The sequence below is a fragment of the Saccostrea echinata genome, unplaced genomic scaffold, assembly GCF_033153115.1.
Source record: "Saccostrea echinata isolate AGI-Se365-2 ecotype Australia unplaced genomic scaffold, CSIRO_AGI_Sech_v1 ptg000022l, whole genome shotgun sequence".
Lineage (NCBI taxonomy): Eukaryota > Metazoa > Mollusca > Bivalvia > Ostreida > Ostreidae > Saccostrea > Saccostrea echinata.
This window is the reverse complement of record NW_026889771.1, coordinates 10,426,907-10,448,724: the sequence shown is the minus strand read 5'-3', so window position 1 is coordinate 10,448,724 and position 21,818 is coordinate 10,426,907. Positions and strand designations below refer to the sequence as shown.

The following is a 21,818-nucleotide window of genomic DNA, read 5'->3' as shown; positions in this document are numbered from 1 at the left end:
AGTCACTCATCCAGAAAATGTAGGTCAGATCCAGCATCCGAAGCAAGTTCAGTAGTGTGCATCCTTAGATGTATCATCCATGCAAGTTTGGTCAATATAGGGCTTATAGTTACATGGAAATGAGACCTGCTCCAAAAACTTTAACCTGCTCCAAAAACTTTAACCTGGTCATTCTTTAGCTGAAATTGCAGCATCTGAAACCTTGACTGGTACAATGAAACACACTAGAAGCATCCTCCATGCATCTCTGACTAATATAGGCCATAGAAGTACTTGAAAAGAAAACTGCTCCAAAAACCTTAACCTGGGACGCCGACGCCGACACCGACGCCGAGGGTATTACATAAGCTCCCCCAACTTCGTTGAGGTGAGCTAAAAATGAAAATCGAGCCATTTTGATGAGTTGTATTTAAAAAAATAACCCAAGAAGGCAATATAGTCCTTTATAGTAAAATATATTTCTAAACAAAGGTAAAATGGCAGAAATAATGGAACAAGTAATTTCCTGAAGAAAATATTCCTAGTAAAGCACAGCAAAATAACACATGTATATGCGTGGCCCCGTGCAATTAGGTAAAAATTATTTCTCCAGTATACTAAAGAAGTTAATCATACCGTTATAGATTTTTATGATCGAGAGAAGTTTTTTTAATGACATCATAAAAAATGATTGTTGTCATTTCCAGAATTCCATTAAGTATTTTCAATGATTAGAGATAAACATTATGCAAAATGTTAAGAATATAAATGTCATACCACTGCATTTGTTATGAGTATTTCGTAAACTGGAAATGTGTTATTTTGATATCGTAATAAACAATTTCAATAAATCGAATTGCATTGAAAATAACTTCTTTATTTGCTACTAATTTTAAAATAAAAGGTGATTTTTGAACTCATTTTAGCAAAGAAATTGAAGAGCCATTTCCTAAAGGTAAGAAAAAATAATTTTAATGACAACTAATAATATTTATCGACAGTAGTGGATTTTTACGACAGATATTTCAAGGAACATCGCAATGAGATTAGAAATTAAATAAAAACTTTAACAATGCTTGAATAAAGACACTATTTTTTTCATAAAAAATGTACTCATATTTAGTCTGCGTCAAGTCCCACCATAAATTTTCTTGAAGAGAATGATCAAGGAAACAAGCAAAATATATAAAAGGTCTCCGTTATTTTTCCAAAGTCCTTGTGGCTATCTCTAATGGAACTGACCACCTCTCTTCTATAAAATATTACTTGTGTTTACTCCTTTCTGAAAGTCCTTCAAAAGTTCAGAAGTTCGCAATTCAAAAAGCATAGTTAAACTCAATTAATTTTAAACAAAATTAGTATTTAGCTTACAGTTTTTAAAAAAAAAAATAATAAATTCAATATTCTTTACTTCTTTGCTAGTTTTTCTCATATTTGATTTGTGTCTAGTAAGGTTTGGGTATAATTTTCGTATTGTCTTACATACATGTATTATATATTTTTGAATAGATCATGTGATAACAGTGATTCATGACAGAGGGTCTCACTCCCTAAATGTCACCAACTTCCACTTCTGTTGAGTTTTTAATTGAAAACCCAGTTCTTTCACCTCACTTCACCAAAAAGTGAATGATTAAAAAAGTTTTCTATAATGGGATTCAGTCTTTTGATTCACTGCAATAGAGAAAATCACTTAATTTTCTATGCCCTTTCTACACATATTCCATAAAATCAAACAAACAATTTAAGTTATTTCAAATCGTTTATATTAAAAGGTCATTTTCTGGACGGAAACAAGTGAAAAATAACAATATGAACACATACATGTATATGCATCAAAGAAGAAAAAAATGGATTTAGAAGTTCATAAAGTCATATTCCCTCTGCATGCGTAGAGTGACATTAAGAATTTCTTTGTCTCCATCCCACTGAGCCTTTCCAGATTTGTGATCTACAGGGTGGGGTAAGTGAAGACCAAGTTTGCTGAAAAATAATTTTTTTAAAAATCTTACATACATGTATATCACTATCAAATTAAATGAATATTGTGTGTGCTGCATGTCATTGACTTAAATAAAATTAGTCAACTTCCCAATTGAAGGATAATTATTTAATTTTTGAGTGAAAATAAAAGAAGAATTTTATACACATGTGTATAATAGATTCATTCATAGTCTGGATTTTTTATAGGCAATGACATGTTTAAGCACAAATCAAATCATAATGCACCAGTGATAGTACTCTGCATCAAAGCAAATTTTTGCTTAGATTTGGGTAAATTTTTCTAAGTTTGATTGGTGCATATATCACTTTCTACAACCAAGAAGTTATGTTTATTTCATTGTTTGTCAGCAACATCCAGACTATTCGTGAAAATATCCTCCTTTTCAAAGTAGATGTACTAATTGTTTGGTCTTGTATATACAGTTATGATAATTAAATGAAGTTTACTTCAAGCAGAATTTGATTTTCAGATATTCTAATACAATGCATACACTAGGGTGGTGTTATATTCATTTTACATTGTCCCCTAATACCATGTTTAGTAGATGTTTACAGCATCCTAAATCTAGGATTTAATTTGTTCTGATACACTGTAGTTTATCAACCACTTACTATTTTGGTGTCCTGAGATCTAGAAATTTAGATTTGACATCTAAAGTGAGATCAGCTGCTTTTGTTCCAGGTAACTTGATTTTTACCTACAGTGAAAAGAGGACAAAATTATATCTTTACATAGAAGAAAAAAAATTTAAATTAAAAAAAAAAAAATAAAATAACATTAACCATTTGAACCCAACATGATTGATGAGGGCTATTTTTTTTTTATTTTGAAGCCTTTCTTTACTAGTGCAAATCTAAAGGAATTTGTAAATTGAGATGATCAACTGAGTTGATAGGGATGTAGAGTAAATCATGGAAAAATTAAAAAAAAAAATATACATGATTTATACAAAAATCAATGAAATGGTTGAGAGTACCAGAATATGATTCAGATCAGACAATAAAAATTATGCTTTCTGCAATAGAATAATAGAGTTTCCCCATCAATAATGCGATAAAATTTGGTCCAGTTTGATTTCAAGCTTTATGTTACTTTAAAAATGAGTGAAACTTTTTAATAAATTTCATTGTATGCAAAACTTAACTCATGAAAAATGTAATCATACAGTGGATTTATTAATTTTCATGGGGAAAAATATTGTTATTTTACATAATTAGAAAAAAAACACCATTTCATTTACAAGGAAAATCATAGACATCTACATGTACATTGTAGTTCTGCAAAACCATGAAAACAATGAAAATTAGTATTCAACCAAAATATGCCAAAAAAAAAAAAAAAAAAAACCCACAGTACTCAATCTTTTACAGATGTCATCAGATAACAAAAAATATTCAAAAAGCACTTGAGATATGGGAAAGGGTGGGGGTGGGGGGGGGGGGGGGGTGGGGGTGGGGGGTGGGGTGGGGGGGTCTGAGGTCCTGTTCTCTATATGTAGGCAAGAGGATAAGAAAAGGTTATAACATACAACATACCACCATGTCTTCACAGCTAGCAGTGGATGGGGTTTTATTGCCCATCTGTAGAAACATGTCCTCTGAAGATACTGCTTGTTTAAATACCATGTCATATCTAAAAATATGATAAATAAGCTCAGCTTTCTTTGCCAATAGGTACCTTTTTTTGCTTTAGCTATATTATTATAACAATACCATATGTATAATGTTATATCCTTCATATACACTTTACATACAATTTACATACCCATTTATTAGCTGCAATAATGTAGCCCTCTCCGATTTTTTTAATCTGATATTTTCAGGAGACCTCCCCCCCCCCCCAAAAAAAAAAAAAAACTAGAAATATGTTCATAGGACATGAATGCCCCGCCGAGGGTATATTAGTAATGCAACATTTTACCACAAATTGAGAAAAAGTGAGGTCAAGGTCAAAGGAAAGGTCAAGGTCAAAAAATGTTGATGCAGTTGAAAAGGTTACATCAGTATGTATTAGCATATGAAGTTTGATGAAAATATAATGAATGGTTTCTTTAAAAATGAGCTAAACACTTACTTAAGAAAAGTGAGGTCAAGGTCAAAGAAAAGGTCAAGGTCAAAATATATTGATGCAGTTGAATAGCTCTTATCGGTATGTATCAGCATATGAAGTTTGACACTAATTTAAGAAAAGTGAGGTCAAGGTCAGAGGAAAGGTCAAGGTCAAAAAATGTTGATGCAGTTGAAAAGGTTACATCAGTATGTATCAGGATATGAAGTTTGTTAAAAAATATCTTGAATGGTTTCATTAAAACTGAGCTTAACACTAATTTAAGGAAAGTGAGGTCAAGGTCAAAAGAAAGGTCAAGGTCAAAAAAATGTTGAGGCAATTGAATAGCATACATCAGTATGTATCAACATATGAAGTTTGATTACACTATCTTGAATGGTATCTTTAAAACTGAGCTAAACACCAATTTAAGAAAAGTGAGGTCAAGGTCAAAAGTAAGGTCAAGGTCAAAAATTGTTGATGCAGTTGAATAGCTTACATCAGTATGTATCAACATATGAAGTTTGATTACACTTTCTTGAATGGTATCTTTAAAAATGAGCTAAACACTAATTTATGAAAAGTGAGGTCAAGGTCAAAAGAAAGGTCAAGGTCAAAAAATGTTGATGCAGTTGAATAGCTTACGTCAGTAGGTATCAACATATGAAGTTTCATTACACTATCTTGAATGGTATCTTTAAAACTGAGCTAAACACTAATTTAAGAAAAGTGAGGTCAAGGTCAAAGGAAAGGTCAAAAAATGTTGATGCAGTTGCATAGCCCTCATCAATATCTATCAGCATATGAAGTTTGATAAAAATATCTTGGATAGTTTCTTTGAAACTGAGCTTTGAACAGAGCTAAACGCAAAGTGTGACGGAAGGACAGACGGAAGGACGGAAGGACAGAAGGACGGAAGGACGGAAGACAGACATGACAAACACTATATGCCCCGGCCATATTCATGGCGGGGCATAAAAAAATCGGAGAGGGCTACATTATTGCAGCTAACCCATTTATATACTACTTCCTGTATACTACTTCTTTGAGAGTGCAAATTCTGCATAAATTCCTACTGCATTGAAACATTTTTTGTTTTAGTTTTTTTTTGTTTTGTTTTGTTTTGTTTTTTTTTTGTTTTGTTTTGTTTTTTTTCTTTTTAAAAAAAATCTGTATTAAACAGAAGGGGAAATGCTTAAATTTTCAAGGGGTTGGCAAGGCTTATACATGTAATGTTTTCCAAGATTGATTGAATTTCACAAGTGCTTCTAAAAGTTCACAAAATTTTTTCATACTTTGTTTCTTGTTGTTTTTTTTTTTGTAACATATGATTTTCTTCCCTATTACACAATTCATATCTCATCAGCAAGGTTTTGTATGAGACTGGGAGATTAAAGACTGGGTACTCAGTTTTGTTACTTAAACACTCACAGACACACTTGGGCTTTTACACCTTAATCTGCGACTGTGGAATTCATTTTATAGCCACATGGTTGAGTGGGGATGTCAATATTTAATAGAAATGAATATTGCAGAAACATGTTCATTTAAGAATTATTATCAAAGTAAATTTCATCTGACTGTGTAACTATATACAAATAAGTAAATGTTATCATATTTGAATGAGAGCATTGTATTGACCATAATTTCATTGAATCAAGAACCTGATGAATATATAGGACCCTAAATTATCTACTATACATACTCTGGTTGAGGTCGTGGGTCAAATGTTGTGTCAAATTCTGATCCCTCGGGCACCTCATTTTCTTCCCATATATCTTTGGAATTTCCCTTTGATGCGGGTACTAAATAAAGTTAATTATTATGTATTTCATCACCTCAGCAATTACACCAAAGCATAGAATGGGAGATTCATTACAATCACACAATCTCTATAAAGGGTGAATAATCAAAATTTATGTACATGTATATGTGATTTGGTAAGAGGCTTTTCCTTTCATATGTCAATCAACATCAAAATCAAAAATCCAATATAGCATTCACTCGATATCTTTCAGAATAAATGCTCCAATTTTCAGTTAAGAATGTTTGGTTCAATTATGCCTTATTTTGAAAAAATACCTTTCTCAGATTTCTGGTCTGTTTTAGATGCAGGGCCAATCTGACCTGGTCCCAGTTTACCATAAGTTGAGGGCTTAATAATAAAATTTAGTAGGTATTAGTGCATCAAAATAATATCATATGATGAAAAAATCTTTTATTATCACACATCAATCTGATTTAATGATTGATTACTGGACACCTGTTACTGAATTATCAAAAAAAAAAAATTTAAAAAAATGCAATTCTCTTAAACGTGTACACATTTGTGTACCTGTAGGACAGTCACCCTTTGCCTTTGGTAAAATTACACATTTGTCATTATATCAGTTACCCTTTCATCTAGTTCACAATCAGAATCGCTGTCTTCATCTGGTGGTTTTAGCATCTGTGCCAAAGAGTTAATTTGATCAGCTGTGAATTCCATTATGCTCTGGAACCAACCCTGTTATAGTCAGTTGATAGTACCTAAATTAAAACATACATAAATACCAAATCTAAAAAAAAAAACTAATTTAAAAGTTATTATATACGAGAAAAAGAAATTTACTTACCTTCGATGGTTTCACACAAAGTTTCCCAAACTATGAATAATGGAAATAAGAGCAAAACTAAGATGCTTTGTAATATTTTAGTTCTGTTTACACAGCCACAGGTTTCCACATGCAGTTGTTTACTTCCGGTGTTTTGCACTGTAATAATTAAAACCGTTTCTGTTAAACATATTTTCCCCGGAAATGAGAAAAGGTCGTCGAGTAAAGGTAATCGATGAAATCTATTAATAATAATAAATGAGAGAGTATGCTCTTAAGATCCGTAAGAGAAAGCGGTAAGTTGTAATTAACCCAAATTCAAAAAAGGTGACTATGTATGGAGGGGGGGGGTCAATACTCTCGATGTACTTTAGCTAGTTATCAGGCCCGATGGGGTTTTACACTGATTTGGCTGTACTGTATTTCATTTTCGGCGATCTAATATGTCTGAAGATTCAATGACAAGCAGAAAAAGAGAAGTTATTTGTTGAGGTGTTAATAGAATGGAGTATACGTACAGGCATATGCTTAAAAATGTGCTTTTCATGCAAAAAGTAGAAGTTTAAGAAAATGCTCAGTGGAGGACAGTAACGAATTATTTTGCAAAATGAATGTAAAACATTCGTAAATGATAGATTAAAGGAATTTTCTTTCTATGCCGTTTTAACTCAAATCCTTGATAGTATGAAGTTCATTCAAGGATGCTTTCTGGCAAGAATAAAAATGTGAAATCGGACGCCAGAAAAAAAGTGATCAGAAAAGTTCACGAGCTTTCAGCTCAGATGAGCTAATAATGACAAGAATCTCCCACAAGAACGCAAGGAACACATAATTTTGGACAAGTTTGTAATATGTTTAAGCGTCAATTTACTTTATCAAAGTTAGTTTATTATCGACGTTTTGTAAATAGATAGTGAAGGAGAATTTAATTCTTCTTTCCAATCAATAACAACCGGAACAACGTTGACTTGTAAGTTTAAGTAGGCTAAAGTTTGTGAATTTCTGCAATTTGTTTAAATGTTAAACGCTTATTAGGGAGTGAGTAGTAAATTTAAACGTTGAGAATAAAATAAGTGTTACATTCACATGAAACATTGATTATAAATATTTTTTTTTATTTCCAAACTGTTCACAGCTTAAAACGAAGACTTCAAGCTTTGAATATTTTGTTTCTTTTCATAACTGACTGAACAATAAACAGAACAATTAATATATTATAAGTGAGACAAGAATTAAAACTGGAATAAGATACGTTCCAGGTAAAAATTTCTTTTAGTTTCCTCGGCCTTTGCCCCCCCCCCCCCTACGAATTGTATTTCTTGCATTACCTATGTATTGAAATAATTCACAATATTTTTTTCCCGCAATTTACTGTATAATCGTTTAATTATTTAAAAAAAAAAAAAAAGAACAGCCTAAAAGATTTTAAAAATCTACACACAGTAGTCCCTGCAAGTGTACAAGTTCAGACTGAGCACTAATTCCCGAGACATTAAGTAAACACAAAATGCTCCCTTCATTAATTAACTTTAAATTAAAGTAATATTATAGACACATAGATATATGCACACATCAATAAGATGTGTACTCTGGATTAGAATACAAACTTAGCAGAAACAATACATATACATACAACTCGATTTTGAAAATATCTTGAAAATTTCTCTTTGTAATTAATTTTCCTGTTTGTCTACGTTTTTTTTAACATAATTATAGACATGTATAACATTAAAAAAAGACTTTCAAATATATACAAATATATTTGTTAAAAACAAATCATCCACATTTAAGTTTAGCACAAATTATTTTCGATTAATACCCTCGAATCAACCATAATACACGTAATCTGAAGGAAAGATTTAGTCTTTGTGTATTAAATATTATCATATAATCTATTCATTATTATATTCTGTTATTCTTTGTCAACACAAATTTTTTACGCTTCATAATACTACTAATTACTCCAGGCATAGATGCAAGATGAATGGATTTCTGGCAAAAGTCCACACAATTGAAACCCTTTATGAGTTGTCCCCTGGGGCATAGGCGATGCACGTGAAAATGACAAGACAGGGTTTTTCATCTGCAAGCCAAAACATTTATAAATACCATCGTTAATACACATTGAAATATATACACGGAAAAGCACAAGCAAAAAATCTCAAAACTCTCACTTCTCTCAGGATGAAAGTTCCTGTAATTGGAATCGATCTCGGAACAACTTATTCATGTGTGGGCGTTTTCCAGCATGGAAAAGTCGAAATAATCGCGAACGACCAAGGTAACAGGACGACGCCAAGTTACGTTGCTTTTACAGAAACCGAACGAATGATTGGCGATTCTGCCAAAAATCAAGTCGCAATGAATCCGAAAAATACTATTTTTGACGCCAAAAGACTCATCGGAAGGAAGTTTGACGAGCCATCGGTGCAAAGTGACATGAAACATTGGCCATTTAAGGTTATTAACAAGCAAGGAAAACCGATGATACAAGTGGAATACAAAAATGAAATGAAAACATTTAGTCCCGAGGAGATTAGTTCAATGGTGCTGACCAAAATGCGCGAGACGGCGGAAGCGTTTCTAGGAGAGAAAGTTACTCAGGCAGTAATCACAGTTCCGGCATACTTCAACGACTCTCAGCGCCAAGCAACGAAAGATGCAGGCATCATAGCAGGATTAGACGTGTTACGAATAATAAATGAGCCTACAGCTGCTGCCTTAGCTTATGGTCTCGACAAAAATCTATCTGGCGAAAAGAATGTCCTAATCTACGACTTAGGCGGGGGTACATTCGATGTATCCATACTTACAATTGATGAGGGATCTATCTTTGAGGTTCAGTCTACAGCGGGTGACACTCATCTGGGAGGTGAAGATTTTGACAACAGAATGGTGGATCATTTCGTCAAGGAATTCAAAAGGAAATATCAAAGGAATATTACATCAAACAATCGGGCTCTTCGAAGACTAAGAACGGCATGTGAGAGAGCCAAAAGAACTTTGTCCAGCAGCACAGAAGCTAGTATAGAAATAGATTCCCTATGCGACGGAGTAGATTTCTATACTAAAATAACGCGAGCAAGATTCGAGGAACTGTGCTCCGACTTATTCAAGAGCACAATGGAACCTGTCGAAAGAGCATTAAAGGATGCCAAATTAGACAAGTCTAAAATCCACGACATAGTTCTGGTTGGTGGATCAACACGAATACCAAAGATTCAAAAACTGCTCACAGATTTTATGGGAGGAAAAGAACTAAATCGTTCTATCAATCCGGACGAGGCGGTAGCGTACGGAGCTGCCGTTCAGGCTGCTGTTTTGTCTGGCGATTCGAGTGATGCCATCAAAGACGTGCTTCTCATCGATGTTGCACCGCTTTCACTTGGAATAGAGACAGCAGGCGGTGTTATGACGAATCTCATTGAAAGAAACAGCCGAATTCCGTGCAAGACAAGTAAAACATTTACGACATACTCCGATAATCAACCAAGTGTCCATATCCAGGTTTTCGAAGGAGAGCGTGCCATGACGAAGGACAATCACAAACTTGGAAACTTTGACCTCGCTGGTATTCCACCTGCGCCTAGAGGTATCCCGCAAATCGATGTTGAATTTGATTTAGATGCCAACTGCATTTTGAATGTTTCTGCAGTGGACAAAAGCACTGGTCAAACGAATAAGGTGACCATTACAAACGACAAAGGTCGATTAAGTAAGGCTGATATTGACAAAATGGTTTCAGACGCAGAAAAATACAGGGAAGAGGACGAAAAGCAGAGGGATTGTGTACAAAGCAAGAACCAACTGGAAAACTACGTGTACAGTGTTCGTAATGCAGTGGAGGAGGAAAAGGAAAAACTTCAGCCCTCAGAAAAAACAGAAGCGTTGAATGCATGCGAGGAGGCCCTAAAATGGCTTGATCTAAACGCAAACTCAGAAAAGTCGGAATTCGAAGGTAAATTGAAAATGATGCAAGATACTTGTAGTCCGATTATGACAAAACTCCATGTCGGTCAGAAAGGAGAAGGTGCCGCAGGCGGACCAAAGGTGGAGGAGGTAGATTAATGAAGTCAAAGAGGCATTTGATTACCAGACAAACTTTCGATGAAAAAAATTATTCTGAAAAGGCGAGGGCCTGAAATTCATATTATGTGCATGTATTTATTACTCCATGAATATTAAAATCAGGTATTTATAATATGTTTTTGTACTAATTCATGTAAACTGAACATATAATTATATTTAACATATGAAAAATAAAGGTTGTTTTTTTAATCGAAGCAACTATATAAAACAAGCTGGTTGATTCCAAAATAAGGGTTAGTTTCTATTTAGAACTGATGGAGCGATGAATTTGGAAAAAAGTAGTCAAACTATAGCTGTGGATGAAAGGGGTCATATATATATAGCTGTGGATGAAAGGGGTCATATATATATATATATATATATATATATATATATATATATATATATATATATAATTTATATATATATATATATAGAGAGAGAGAGAAAGCACTACAAAAACCAACAACACTGTATATCCTAAATGTCGGATCTACTAAATAGATACAAGGTCCGACTTCACCAGAGTACACCCGAGAGACCGGACGTATTTCATAGCGGTCCGGATTTATTTCTTTACAACTGATTATAAAATTCAAATTCAACATGTAACATTGTAAATAAATAGTGTTTGGTAGTTTAGTAGTAGTGCTAGCCGTTTTTGTTTTTCTATTTCCTTTGTTTTTATGACTTCTCAACTTTTTTCTTTGTTCTAAGGAAGGGACAGGGTGTCCCGAAAATTTGACAATTTCTATTGTTCGTGTCGTTGGTCATTTTTAGTGCTTTATATATATATATGACCCCTTTCATCCACAGCTATATATATATGACCCCTTTCATCCACAGCTATAGTTTGACTACTTTTTCCAAATTCATGTTTTTCTATTTCCTTTGTTTTTATGACTTCTCAACTTTTTTCTTTATCCTAAGGAAGGGACAGGGCGTCCCGAAAATTTGACAATTTCTATTGTTCGTGTCGTTGGTCATTTTTAGTGCTTTATATATATATATATATATATATATATATATATATATATATATCTGGAAATCTGGAAGGGAAGTTTTCGGTAAGTGAGGCACACACGTGTTTATTAATATAAAGATAAGTTCTGATTACAGAAGACATCAACTTCTATATATCTATACCTTCTTGTATTTCTATAGAGTTTCTTTGTCACCTATGTATCTCATATGGCAACTTTTTTCTAATCTGAGACATGCTATTGGGGTTTCTTTCCCCTCATTCCTTTATACAACAGTAACTGTGGAGCTCAGAAATTACATTGAAAAACTTTTGACCTCCAATTCTGGCCCCTTTTTATGTCAGGAGCCATGATTTTTAAAAAACGAATGTACACTGACGAAGCTTCTTCTTCAAACTGTGGCCTTATTGCATTTATTCTTTCGAATAAAATTTAACGACCTTACTAATATTTTTATGAAAAAAACTTTAAGCCATATCGTGGCCCCACTGATTACTTAATTCTACTAGTTGTTTCAGATATATCTGTTGTCTTGATTTATCAACGTAAAGAAAATACAAATGTAAGGAGAATTCAGTTTTACAATAGTGTATGCTCAATACAAACGTAAGGAATTTACATTGTTTTATACTATATTTTCTCTCAAATTATTCTTTTACTTGTTTAATATCAACGTTAAATGCTATTCACAGATGAAGATTTATCAACTGGAATGTAGGAATGCAAAGAAGAATAACTAGGCTAATACTATTTTCGTACGGTAATCGGCTAAACTTGTCACTTCAGCATTTCATTCCGTGTCAGAAGCCAAATTAATATTTGTACTAATCGGATGACATTTGGTAGAAATATCTATCGGTAATTCAAAATCAATACACCAAAAATCTCAAGGTAAGAAAAATCGGTACTACAACAATATGGTATCAAGATGGAGAGGAAAGGATGTCGGCTGTTTCGAAGTGACACTGCGTACCTTTTGTACCTTCATCAACAGAAGAATCAACCCAATAAAGAAGGTAAGATTCTACCATTCATACAGTGAAATCTTTATTTTGTATTATCAATATTGCTCATTTTACTGATTTAATTTATAATTCCAATATACTGGAAACAAAAATGTATACGTATCAAGAATATAGGTGATAAAGTATTCATTTTTAATTATTTTTCTCTTGTTTGAAATCTGAGAACTCGAGAAAAAGACAGAGAAGGAAAGGAGGATTCAGACTTATGAGGAGGATTGTCATCAAAATGGAGTTTCCTGTCTTTCTCGATTTAGTCGCCAGATTGGAACTTCCGACATTGATATGTCTAATGCATGCCTTAACAGTCTGGAGCTTTTAACTATACTCAACACAGTCAAGGTATTTTCATTGTCAGAAAGGGGTAAGGATACATTATGAAATTAAAAGAAAACATAACTATAATAACTATTATTTCAACACCTACGGTACAAATGCCCAGCGATTTGAAAGTAATTGCAACAGAAATTTTTGTAATGCAATTAATTCCAAATGATAAATACAAGTGGATTAAGTTATCTTTTTTTTTAAATTTTGAAATATGTGTTGCAGAGGAGATTGATTAAAGTTCTTAATTTCAGTCTGACCACAAAGTGGGACATCTGGATCTATCTGGATCAACAATGTGTGTCAAGTCCTACAAACATCTCTGCAAATTCCTGAGAAATAACCGCTCTTTATCAATCCTGGTAATGTTGGTCTGGGTGTGTTATCTATCAAATTCTGTCGTCCATCGGTATAGACACCGGCAACAATATGTGCCAAGATGAGCTTTTTTCCCCTGCAGAATGAGCGACAAAGTGTTCCTCATATATTGGCACATATTATGGTCGGCAACGATGTATGGTGCGAAGAAGTGCATATTTTGTCGCCAAAAGCATTGCTTGCAGAATGTTTTACTTGGGTCGGGGAGAGAGAGGGGGAGATTGAGAGAGATTTTTGGTACTTGGTTACATGTTAATTCCACTATTTTCCCTCCTTAAAGTGCATCTTGTATTTTTTGAATAAAAATATAGTATTTCATTTCAGTATCATGAATATACTATATATGAAATTCGCGTGTTCAAAACATTGAACATGCAACCTCAAGATAACTGAAAATATAATTTTCGAAATGAATATAATTTTTGTGTTAACTCACTCATATCAATTTATACAGGGAAACTCAGACTTTTGCGCAATATCATGCTTTACGAAATAAATCTACCTGACAAATTTCTGTTTTTACACACCAATTACATTCATAAAAGTATTTTAAAAAACCGTAAGCAACCCAGATTGTGGGGCAACTATATATGTAGTGGGGTAGGCGCATATTGTCGCCGGCGACAGTATGTACATGTATAATTTTTCAGTCGGCGACAGTATGTGCCAATGGACGACAGAATGTTCAGTGAGGTAGCTGTGTAGCCGATGACAATATGAACAGGACGACACTGTGTACCGTCTCAAACGTATTTTCCCGCGTTTTAGTATTCTTTTAAAAAACATGTAAAATTCAATCAGAAAATAATTCGTAATTCAAGACATAATTCAAGACATTTATAATTAACACCGATTGTTTTTTTTTTAAATTTATTTATTTTTCACAGAAGCTCCGAAATTGTTTCATTCAAGGAGAAATCTTACACGCTTTAACAGCAAGTCTACAGACGTCCAAAGTTGAGTTCCTGGATTTAGGAAGTAAGTTGTATACTGAAATGTGACAAAAGTTTTACCAATAATTTAAAAAACGTCTTTCAGATTAATATAATTTCCAAGGAATTAACATGGAATGATCAATCTTTAATGCCATTGTAGTAGAATGTATTTTTTCTCTTTCTCTCCAGATAATGGCGTAAATGATAGCGATTGTGAAACGTTGTCCAAATTACTGGTAAGCTCTCATCTTATATACATTTTATCAAGCAACATGGTTACTGCTTCTTTTAACATATATGGACGTATTTCGAATTCCTCAAAACACTAGTAATTATTTTATTTCAGACCACGAAAACATTAAAAGAACTTTATTTAAGCCACAACAGACTAGAAACAAGAAATTTAAGACACGTAGGAATTTCTTTAGGTGAGGAAGACTTTTTTTCTAAACAAAACCTCAATTTGTTTGTTAAAGCGATTTCCGAATATCAGTGCTTTTTTTTTCTGGAATTTAAAACATTTTAAGCCGCAGTTTTTATATCAAGATAGGATAATTTATATCATAATGACAGATTTTACTAATAATATCTTAACGTTAGTCCCCGTGCAACGGATACACCACTTGAGTTTACATACACGTATGTCTTGTTTTTTTTTTTTTGTTCTCAAATCGCTGTTCTGAACAGCGAAGAGTCGACTGGAAATGCTGGATCTGTCATGGAATCGTATCCGCTTTACAGGAGCCATAGAAATAGCCAGAGGAATCTCGGTAAGATTTTGGATCATGATAACAATGTGAAACATCATATTTACTATGGATACCCTTTTGCTTTAAATACAATTATTTTTCAATCCCTTTACAGCGAAACACAAACTTGCGAAGGCTGAATTTATCATGGAATGGTTTTGGGTTTGAAGGATGTGTTGCACTTTCGGAAATGTTAGAAGCAAACAATGTACTGACAGAGCTTGACCTTACAAACAACAGGATTCATCCGCCAGCACTTATAGCACTCATCCGCGGAATAACAAGAAATAGTGCCCTAAAAGTACTGAACGTATGCATAAGCTTTTTTCTCACAATTGTGATGTCCCAGAATATTAATTAATACACATTATTTACAGCAAATACTATTTGAATACATTATTAGAGTTGTCTTCACATCAAGTTGATATATAAAATCCATTGTTGTTCAAATGGATTCTTTTTTTGATAAATCGTGATACTATTGCTCTGAAATTTGTTGATAACATAGCGGCATAGCTTTAAGAATAATACATTTTTTTAAAATTACTATTTACTTTTGTACAAGTTGAGCATGAATCCAATTCCTGTATCTTACACGTGCTTCCTTCTGGGCAGTGTCTTAAAGAATTCGTCTATCCAGGAACTGATATTAAAGGTACAAGATAACGTTATTTTACAGTTTCATTTGTTTCTAAGTGTGTGTGTGTGTGTGTGTGTGTGCTGACATGGCTGTTCGAATTCTGATATTATGACAAATAAACTGAATAAAGTATATACGTAGAAAATATCTTTTAACAATGACCAGCAATTGTTTTAATATTAACATGATTGAAAAAGAACAAAATAATATCACAGATATGTTTCCATTTTAGAGAATAGTTGTAAATGATGATTTTTTGGACATTGTAAGAAGCGTCCAGAAGACAAGGCATGTCCACGTGGAGTACGAAAGGTGTCTCTCCGTTCCCTCTTTAGATCAGCAAACAATGTCTGAAGAGGTCAGAGCGCCCTGGCTGTTTAACCTTGACCCACTAAACCTTCTGTTCATGTTAAAGGAAAAAAACAGAGCCCAAGACTTCTTCAACAAGATTAATAGGGACGGGGATGATGTTTTGTCTTATCAGGAATTCAGAGAGCTCTTCAAGGCAAGTTAACAAATATGTTTCACTTGTTGGAGAAATAAAATTAAATGAAAATATATAAAGATGTGCAGAAAGACTGAAGCATTACAAGCAGTTATGGTCAAATAAGATCTTTATTAAAATGGAAAAAAATCACAAATATAAGCATAATGACACTATATAAGACATCCTTTAAAAAATGGGGTAGGGGGACAAACGTGATGTATAAGTTAGCCAACATAGGATTTTCAGCTTTAAATATTGTTTTCGTGAAGTAATCTGTATTGATCATAAACTAAATTAGATTTTTCTACTATAAGTTGTTGGAATTCATTGTATACTACTTTACTATGCACATGTTTTAAAACTAGAATATGCTAGTATATATTTTCTCTGTAGAAAGCCGGTATTCCAGTATCCCAGCTAGTTCTGGATAAAATAATAGACTTCCTGGATAAAAACAAAGATGGAAATATTGATTTAAGGTGAAATTTAATTCTAATCATATTTAACAATGTTTTACAAAATATATTAAGATTTGATTACATAATATTCAGAAATATTATAATCCATACTTATCCAACCTTTTCAGTGAGTTTTTGGACGGAGATAAAAGAATAAAGAAAATTACTAGAGGACAGGCAAAAGAAACTGCCAGAAGAGAAAGCTACACTAAATATTCTCGCTCCTTTAGAAAAGCAAGGATTGATTCACAAACATATCGTCTTGATATTGAAAACAGCCAATAAAAAAGGACTGAATCAAAGAGTGTTTTTAATTTGTAAAATTTTAAATAAAATCATGCTTTTATGCACTTTCATACATGCTAAAGATAACAAAAACACATTGAAGAAAGCAAGTATTGCTTTGCATCTGTACAATGTTTTTGTTTGGTTATAATTAATGACAGAACTTAATAATTTCAAGTGTAATGGATCATAAATAAATAACAACAGAATATACTGTGCATTGAAAACTGAAATAATTCCTGATTTTATTGAACATAGTTTGAAATGTATACATCTTTTAGACTCTCGTGGCCAATTCCTTGGAAACTGCATATTCCACTCCTGACCAGTGGTCTCTTGCTTTTATTCTCAGTTCAGTCTCACCAAAGATCAACGCCTCTTCTATTTCTACAATTCCTCTGCCTCTGAAATCTTTCAAAGGTATACTTAATTTTAGTAGGGGTGTACACGTATCTACAAATTCTGGATCTTCCTCTTCTGAAACATAAACAATGCATTCCAGGGATGTCTGCTTCGTGTCCAAAATCTGAAAATTCTGAGATTTAGTGCATCCTGGTTCTATGGCGTCTCCTATGGTAACAAATTTGAAAAAGACGTCTTTGCAACGTTCCTCGCCGTTAATGATGACCCTTTTGTTTCTTGGATGTTGGAGGGGGTCAAACGGAGGCCATGATTGGATGCCATACGTATAGGGAGCACAGCGGACGGAGATCGGCTCAGGAAGATGACCATAATACACCGCGCCCTTCAAGACAATAAGCCCCGACTCCAAGGGAGCTATGACCGTCTTTGAAGGAAACTGTTCCCGTATTTTTTCTCTTACAATGTCACATTCAGAAAACCCACCTACCAAAAGAATGTACGGGATATCCGATGTAATATGACTGAAAACATTCATCATTTTGTTTATAATTTCTTCAACAATGGGCTCAAAGAGCTCATTTAATACATTTTTCTTGAATGTCAACTTATTTTTCTTAACTGTTATGGAAGAAGCATACATGGAAGCTGCGACTGCTTCTTCTAAAGTCTTGTAATTTGTCTCTTCACTAGTACAGTCAATGAGAGATAACGGCACAATGATGATCAAAGACTTTTTCTTAACATTGACGTGTTTCTTTTTACTTTCAATCTCCTGCAATAGATCCAAGTAATCGTCCATTTCTGTTTTCCTGAGCTTCTCCATTGCTTTGGGAGTGACAATGGTTGTGATGCACTGAAGAAAATTTTCATTTACATTTTTCCCTCCCCACGGACCCCCAGACGCTCTCCATAGTTCTCTTAGTTTACCATTCTCTGTTCTTTTGTGAACTGTTAAATCAGCAGTTCCTCCTTAAATGATTAAATTTTATGTTTCAGTATTTTATATTTTTTAATTTATTTTCTGGTAAAGAATCGTTCAAAATGAATTTGAAAGTCAGATAGATAGACAGAGAGTAATGCTACTGTATGCGTTCAAGGGTGTGCGTATTAAGTTACATATTCCCAATATTTTTTTCTTGATCTAAGATTTTTTATGCAGTCGAAGTTCAAAATTATTTTTTTTTGTATTAAGAACAAGGCACGGTTTCAATACAAATCTGACCCAGTATTTTTCTAAAATATGAAAGTAGTGCAAGAAATTAAAATGCATACTTTCTAAATTATTGAAATTCCATGCAGAAAGAACATACAAATCGTTTTTCTCATATGACCTCCTAAATGCTAATTGTGACGTCATGAACTTGTGCATTTTTCCGTATTTTCTTACAAAGTAGCAGAAGACATCAATTTTTAGTGGAATTTTCTATAAAATAATATTGAGCACTTGCATCGTCCACCAAGATTTTGATAAATGTGATTCTTTTAAAGGATAATATACAAACATAATCATTATCCAAAATTTGAAGTGGGCGACGGCTGTGGACACCATTTCCTTAAGGAAAATAACCCCAGAAATGAGTCATTTTGAGGCTTTTTCTGTTTAAAACTTAGAAATGTAACAAATTAATGACGTCATATTTCCATAATGGTCTTCCTTTAAGCCATATATATTCTTTCATGATTTATCTAATTCATCTACTCAACTCTTATTTAAGCCAATTTCACAACTTTATCAAAACAATAACAATGATAATTTTCAAAATAATAATAGGCACAATAAAGCCCAAACCGTACCTTCTTCTTTGTAAAGAAACTTTATTCAATTTTTTTTTAAAGTTTATGTGATTCAAGCAATGTGATTTGCTATATAAATTTGTTGGTTAAATGACGGCCTTAACAATTTTTCTTCAAATAAGTCATTACCTCCTAAATCAGCTACCATGTACTGAGTGCCTGGTTTTACCAGTTGCTTTTGGCCAACATCTTCAACGTGGAAGGGAAGTGTTTGACAAAATACGGACGCCGCCTCTGGCTCAAGTGCTATAAACAGCATTTCTTCATCTATACCTGCCTTTTTTTTCAAGATAAATCAAGATAAATTTATTAATTTCTTCGTTGAATTACGAATACAATACAGCGTATTCATTATTATAATTTGACCCCAAAACAGCAACAGACTGAATTTGACTGAATTGTAAAAATATTATTACCGATAAATCAAATGAACCTGACTGTAAATCCTAATACGTGTATAAAGTAAGTAACATGTACCTTCATTGCTGCCTTTCGCATAAACAATTTGGCCCTTTCGTCCCAAATTGCAGGAACAGTCAAAACATACAAAATATCTTTTTCCTTGGCATCGGTGATAGCGTTCCGTAATTGTTCCAACAAATTGTTTTTCAGTTCACGTATGGCGTAAGCAAATATAATTAATGCTTGCATAGGTTTCCCTCTAATGTCCTCAATAATTGTACCTTCAGTCACGTTCTAAAAGAACAGTATGATTGAATTGTCTGAGTTAATTACAATTTGCAAAATTCTTCCATTTATACTACATTGTAGTCATCTCCATAAAGCGTGACCCTCATAAAGCTGAATGGAGAAAAATGTACAATTTTACAACACCAGCTTTAATAACAGTTATAATCTGTCGGAATACCCATGGGTACCACTTGCGCCCCAGTATTAGCAGACCTATTTTGTATTCATATGAAGCAGAATTTATTCAGCAACTTAAACATAAGAAAAAGAAACACTTGCCGTGGCCTTCAACTCGACATTTAGATGTATCGACGACGTATTATCAATTAACAATATTTACTTCCATTGATATGTCAACTTGATATATCCCAGTGAACATGAAATAAAAGATACCTCAGTCTGACACATCTGTTTCATATTTGGATATTTTACTAGATAAAAATAATGGTAACATAACAATAAAACTTTATGATAAACGTGATGACTTCAACTTTTCTATCGTCAACTTCCTTTACTTATGTAGCAATATACCTTTATCACCAGCACATTGGGTTTATGTCTCCCAGTTGATTAGATATGCAAGAGCATGAACAAACAATTTCCAATACGAGGCAAACTATTGACAAACAAGTTGACGAAACAAGGATATCAACAGTCTTGTTTAATGTCATCATTTTGCAAGTTTTATAGTCAATACATTGACTTTGTCTGCAAATACAATCTATCAATGAGTCGAGTGTTGACTGACGATTTTCATACTTATGTAAGGCCATTATTTACACACTGAATTGTCTTCGGATTTTTTCGTTTGCTCGATCATGACAAGGAGCACACGGCGGGAGTGACCGGTCGACAGAGGATGCTAATACACTCCATGTCACCTGATCCTGCCTCTGGTGTGTGTGTGTGTGTGGGGGGGGGGGGGGGGTCAGTGTCTGCTCTGCTCCCGGTTTGTGTTGTTTCAATGGACTTTTGAGCTTGATTACTGTTCGTTATCTCCATATTTCATTATACGAAGGTAAAAGGGTATACATAATTATTGCATGTTAAAAAATTTTTCTTCTCACTTAAGGGGCTTCAATATTTATTCAATGGTTAGAATCAAGAACTTACTTTTGTATTGTGAAGCTTCATTTTAAAGTTCTGAAAATAATAATAATCCTTGTATGTTGGTTTTTCTGGATCTTCTGGTCCTTCGTTGACAAGTTCACTATAGGCTTTCTCTGCAGTGTATCCGAATGAGTTGAAGGATTGGTCTGGGTTTAAGAGAACAACTGTTGGGGCTTTAGGAGACGTTAATTTATCTCCCCTCCATCTATTTGTATGTACCTTCTCCCATTCAGCCGTTGAAGAGAACGCATACCCCGAGTATGTCGTCCCAAAGTCAATAGCTGCAACGAACAAGTGCTGGGGCTTTGACGGGGTGTTCAACTTTGAAATGGAGGAAGAAGCCATACTGTCATAACACCTGGATTATAAAATATAGTTCAGTCTACTTTCGTTTTATTTTGTAGGTATTTAATTAAATAATCAGATAGTTCCAATTTTAATGTTAAGTCAACCCAAAGAAAAAAAATATCCTGAAGTGTAGAGAGAACATTGGAGTTAGATTCTAACAATGAAAACATGTATTGTTATGTTAAAAAAACAAAAATATTTTTTTCCATCAACAATGTACTGGAAAAAAATAAATGTCCACATCGGTCATCAAGTGTGATTCTGACCTTCCATTACATAAGTTATTTTACTTAAGTAAAAAAAAACTTAATAAAACTACAAGACCCACCTTGCTAAAAGAGAAAGTCATATTCCTTGTTGTTGATAGCCGTCTATCTGATCGTAAGTAAAGAAGGACAACTCGCATAAAAAGTCAACATCGGTGAATCTTGGAATGAATTGTTATTGTACATGTAATATTTTCTTAATCAGCGAAAAATAATATTTAAAGTACACAAGTAAATGCCTTTATCAAATATTGACAAATGAATGAGTATCTTCACAGATAAACCACATAT

General features: G+C 33.5%; 4 protein-coding genes across 4 annotated transcripts; 2 read left to right on the top strand and 2 right to left on the bottom strand.

Annotated features, from left to right (window-relative positions):
- Positions 1-1,722: 1,722 nt before the first annotated feature.
- On the bottom strand, positions 1,723-6,733 carry LOC133190892 (dynein axonemal assembly factor 6-like). Its single transcript, XM_061326573.1, has 7 exons — positions 6,646-6,733; positions 6,426-6,559; positions 6,113-6,185; positions 5,736-5,835; positions 3,520-3,616; positions 2,596-2,681; positions 1,723-1,962 (listed from the first exon to the last, which is right to left on the bottom strand). Exons 2-7 carry the CDS (start codon positions 6,516-6,518, stop codon positions 1,836-1,838), a joined length of 576 nt encoding a protein of 191 aa, XP_061182557.1. The 5' UTR covers positions 6,519-6,559; positions 6,646-6,733; the 3' UTR covers positions 1,723-1,835.
- Positions 6,734-8,799: 2,066 nt separating this feature from the next.
- LOC133190393 (heat shock protein 70 A1-like) lies at positions 8,800-10,698 on the top strand. Its single transcript, XM_061325998.1, has one exon. The coding sequence runs from the start codon at positions 8,809-8,811 to the stop codon at positions 10,690-10,692; it is 1,884 nt and encodes a 627-aa protein (XP_061181982.1). The 5' UTR covers positions 8,800-8,808; the 3' UTR covers positions 10,693-10,698.
- A 1,905-nt stretch (positions 10,699-12,603) lies between these two features.
- Positions 12,604-16,956, top strand: LOC133190704 (leucine-rich repeat-containing protein 74B-like). The gene is made up of 12 exons (XM_061326391.1): positions 12,604-12,691; positions 12,864-13,039; positions 13,279-13,386; positions 14,290-14,380; positions 14,527-14,573; positions 14,684-14,765; positions 15,025-15,107; positions 15,202-15,396; positions 15,652-15,741; positions 15,959-16,231; positions 16,607-16,692; positions 16,800-16,956. Exons 1-12 carry the CDS (start codon positions 12,604-12,606, stop codon positions 16,954-16,956), a joined length of 1,476 nt encoding a protein of 491 aa, XP_061182375.1.
- Positions 16,957-17,204: 248 nt separating this feature from the next.
- Positions 17,205-21,267, bottom strand: LOC133190392 (heat shock 70 kDa protein 12A-like). Its single transcript, XM_061325997.1, has 4 exons — positions 20,917-21,267; positions 19,591-19,809; positions 19,243-19,390; positions 17,205-18,288 (listed from the first exon to the last, which is right to left on the bottom strand). Exons 1-4 carry the CDS (start codon positions 21,256-21,258, stop codon positions 17,234-17,236), a joined length of 1,764 nt encoding a protein of 587 aa, XP_061181981.1. The 5' UTR covers positions 21,259-21,267; the 3' UTR covers positions 17,205-17,233.
- Between the last annotated feature and the right edge of the window lie 551 nt (positions 21,268-21,818).

Coding starts and splice junctions, on each gene's coding strand:
- LOC133190892 (XM_061326573.1), bottom strand. CDS start 6,518: ATGGAATTCACAGCTGATCAAATTAACTCTTTGGCACAGATGCTAAAA. Junction 5,836..6,112: donor AGACCAGAAATCTGAGAAAG/GTATTTTTTCAA, acceptor AACTTTATTTAG/TACCCGCATCAAAGGGAAAT. Junction 1,963..2,595: donor GATCTCAGGACACCAAAATA/GTAAGTGGTTGA, acceptor ATTATTTTTCAG/CAAACTTGGTCTTCACTTAC.
- LOC133190393 (XM_061325998.1), top strand. CDS start 8,809: ATGAAAGTTCCTGTAATTGGAATCGATCTCGGAACAACTTATTCATGT.
- LOC133190704 (XM_061326391.1), top strand. CDS start 12,604: ATGGAGAGGAAAGGATGTCGGCTGTTTCGAAGTGACACTGCGTACCTT. Junction 14,381..14,526: donor TGAGTTCCTGGATTTAGGAA/GTAAGTTGTATA, acceptor CTTTCTCTCCAG/ATAATGGCGTAAATGATAGC. Junction 15,108..15,201: donor AAATAGCCAGAGGAATCTCG/GTAAGATTTTGG, acceptor ATCCCTTTACAG/CGAAACACAAACTTGCGAAG.
- LOC133190392 (XM_061325997.1), bottom strand. CDS start 21,258: ATGGCTTCTTCCTCCATTTCAAAGTTGAACACCCCGTCAAAGCCCCAG. Junction 19,810..20,916: donor TGAAGCTTCACAATACAAAA/GTAAGTTCTTGA, acceptor CTGTTCTTTTAG/AACGTGACTGAAGGTACAAT. Junction 18,289..19,242: donor CATGGTAGCTGATTTAGGAG/GTAATGACTTAT, acceptor TAATCATTTAAG/GAGGAACTGCTGATTTAACA.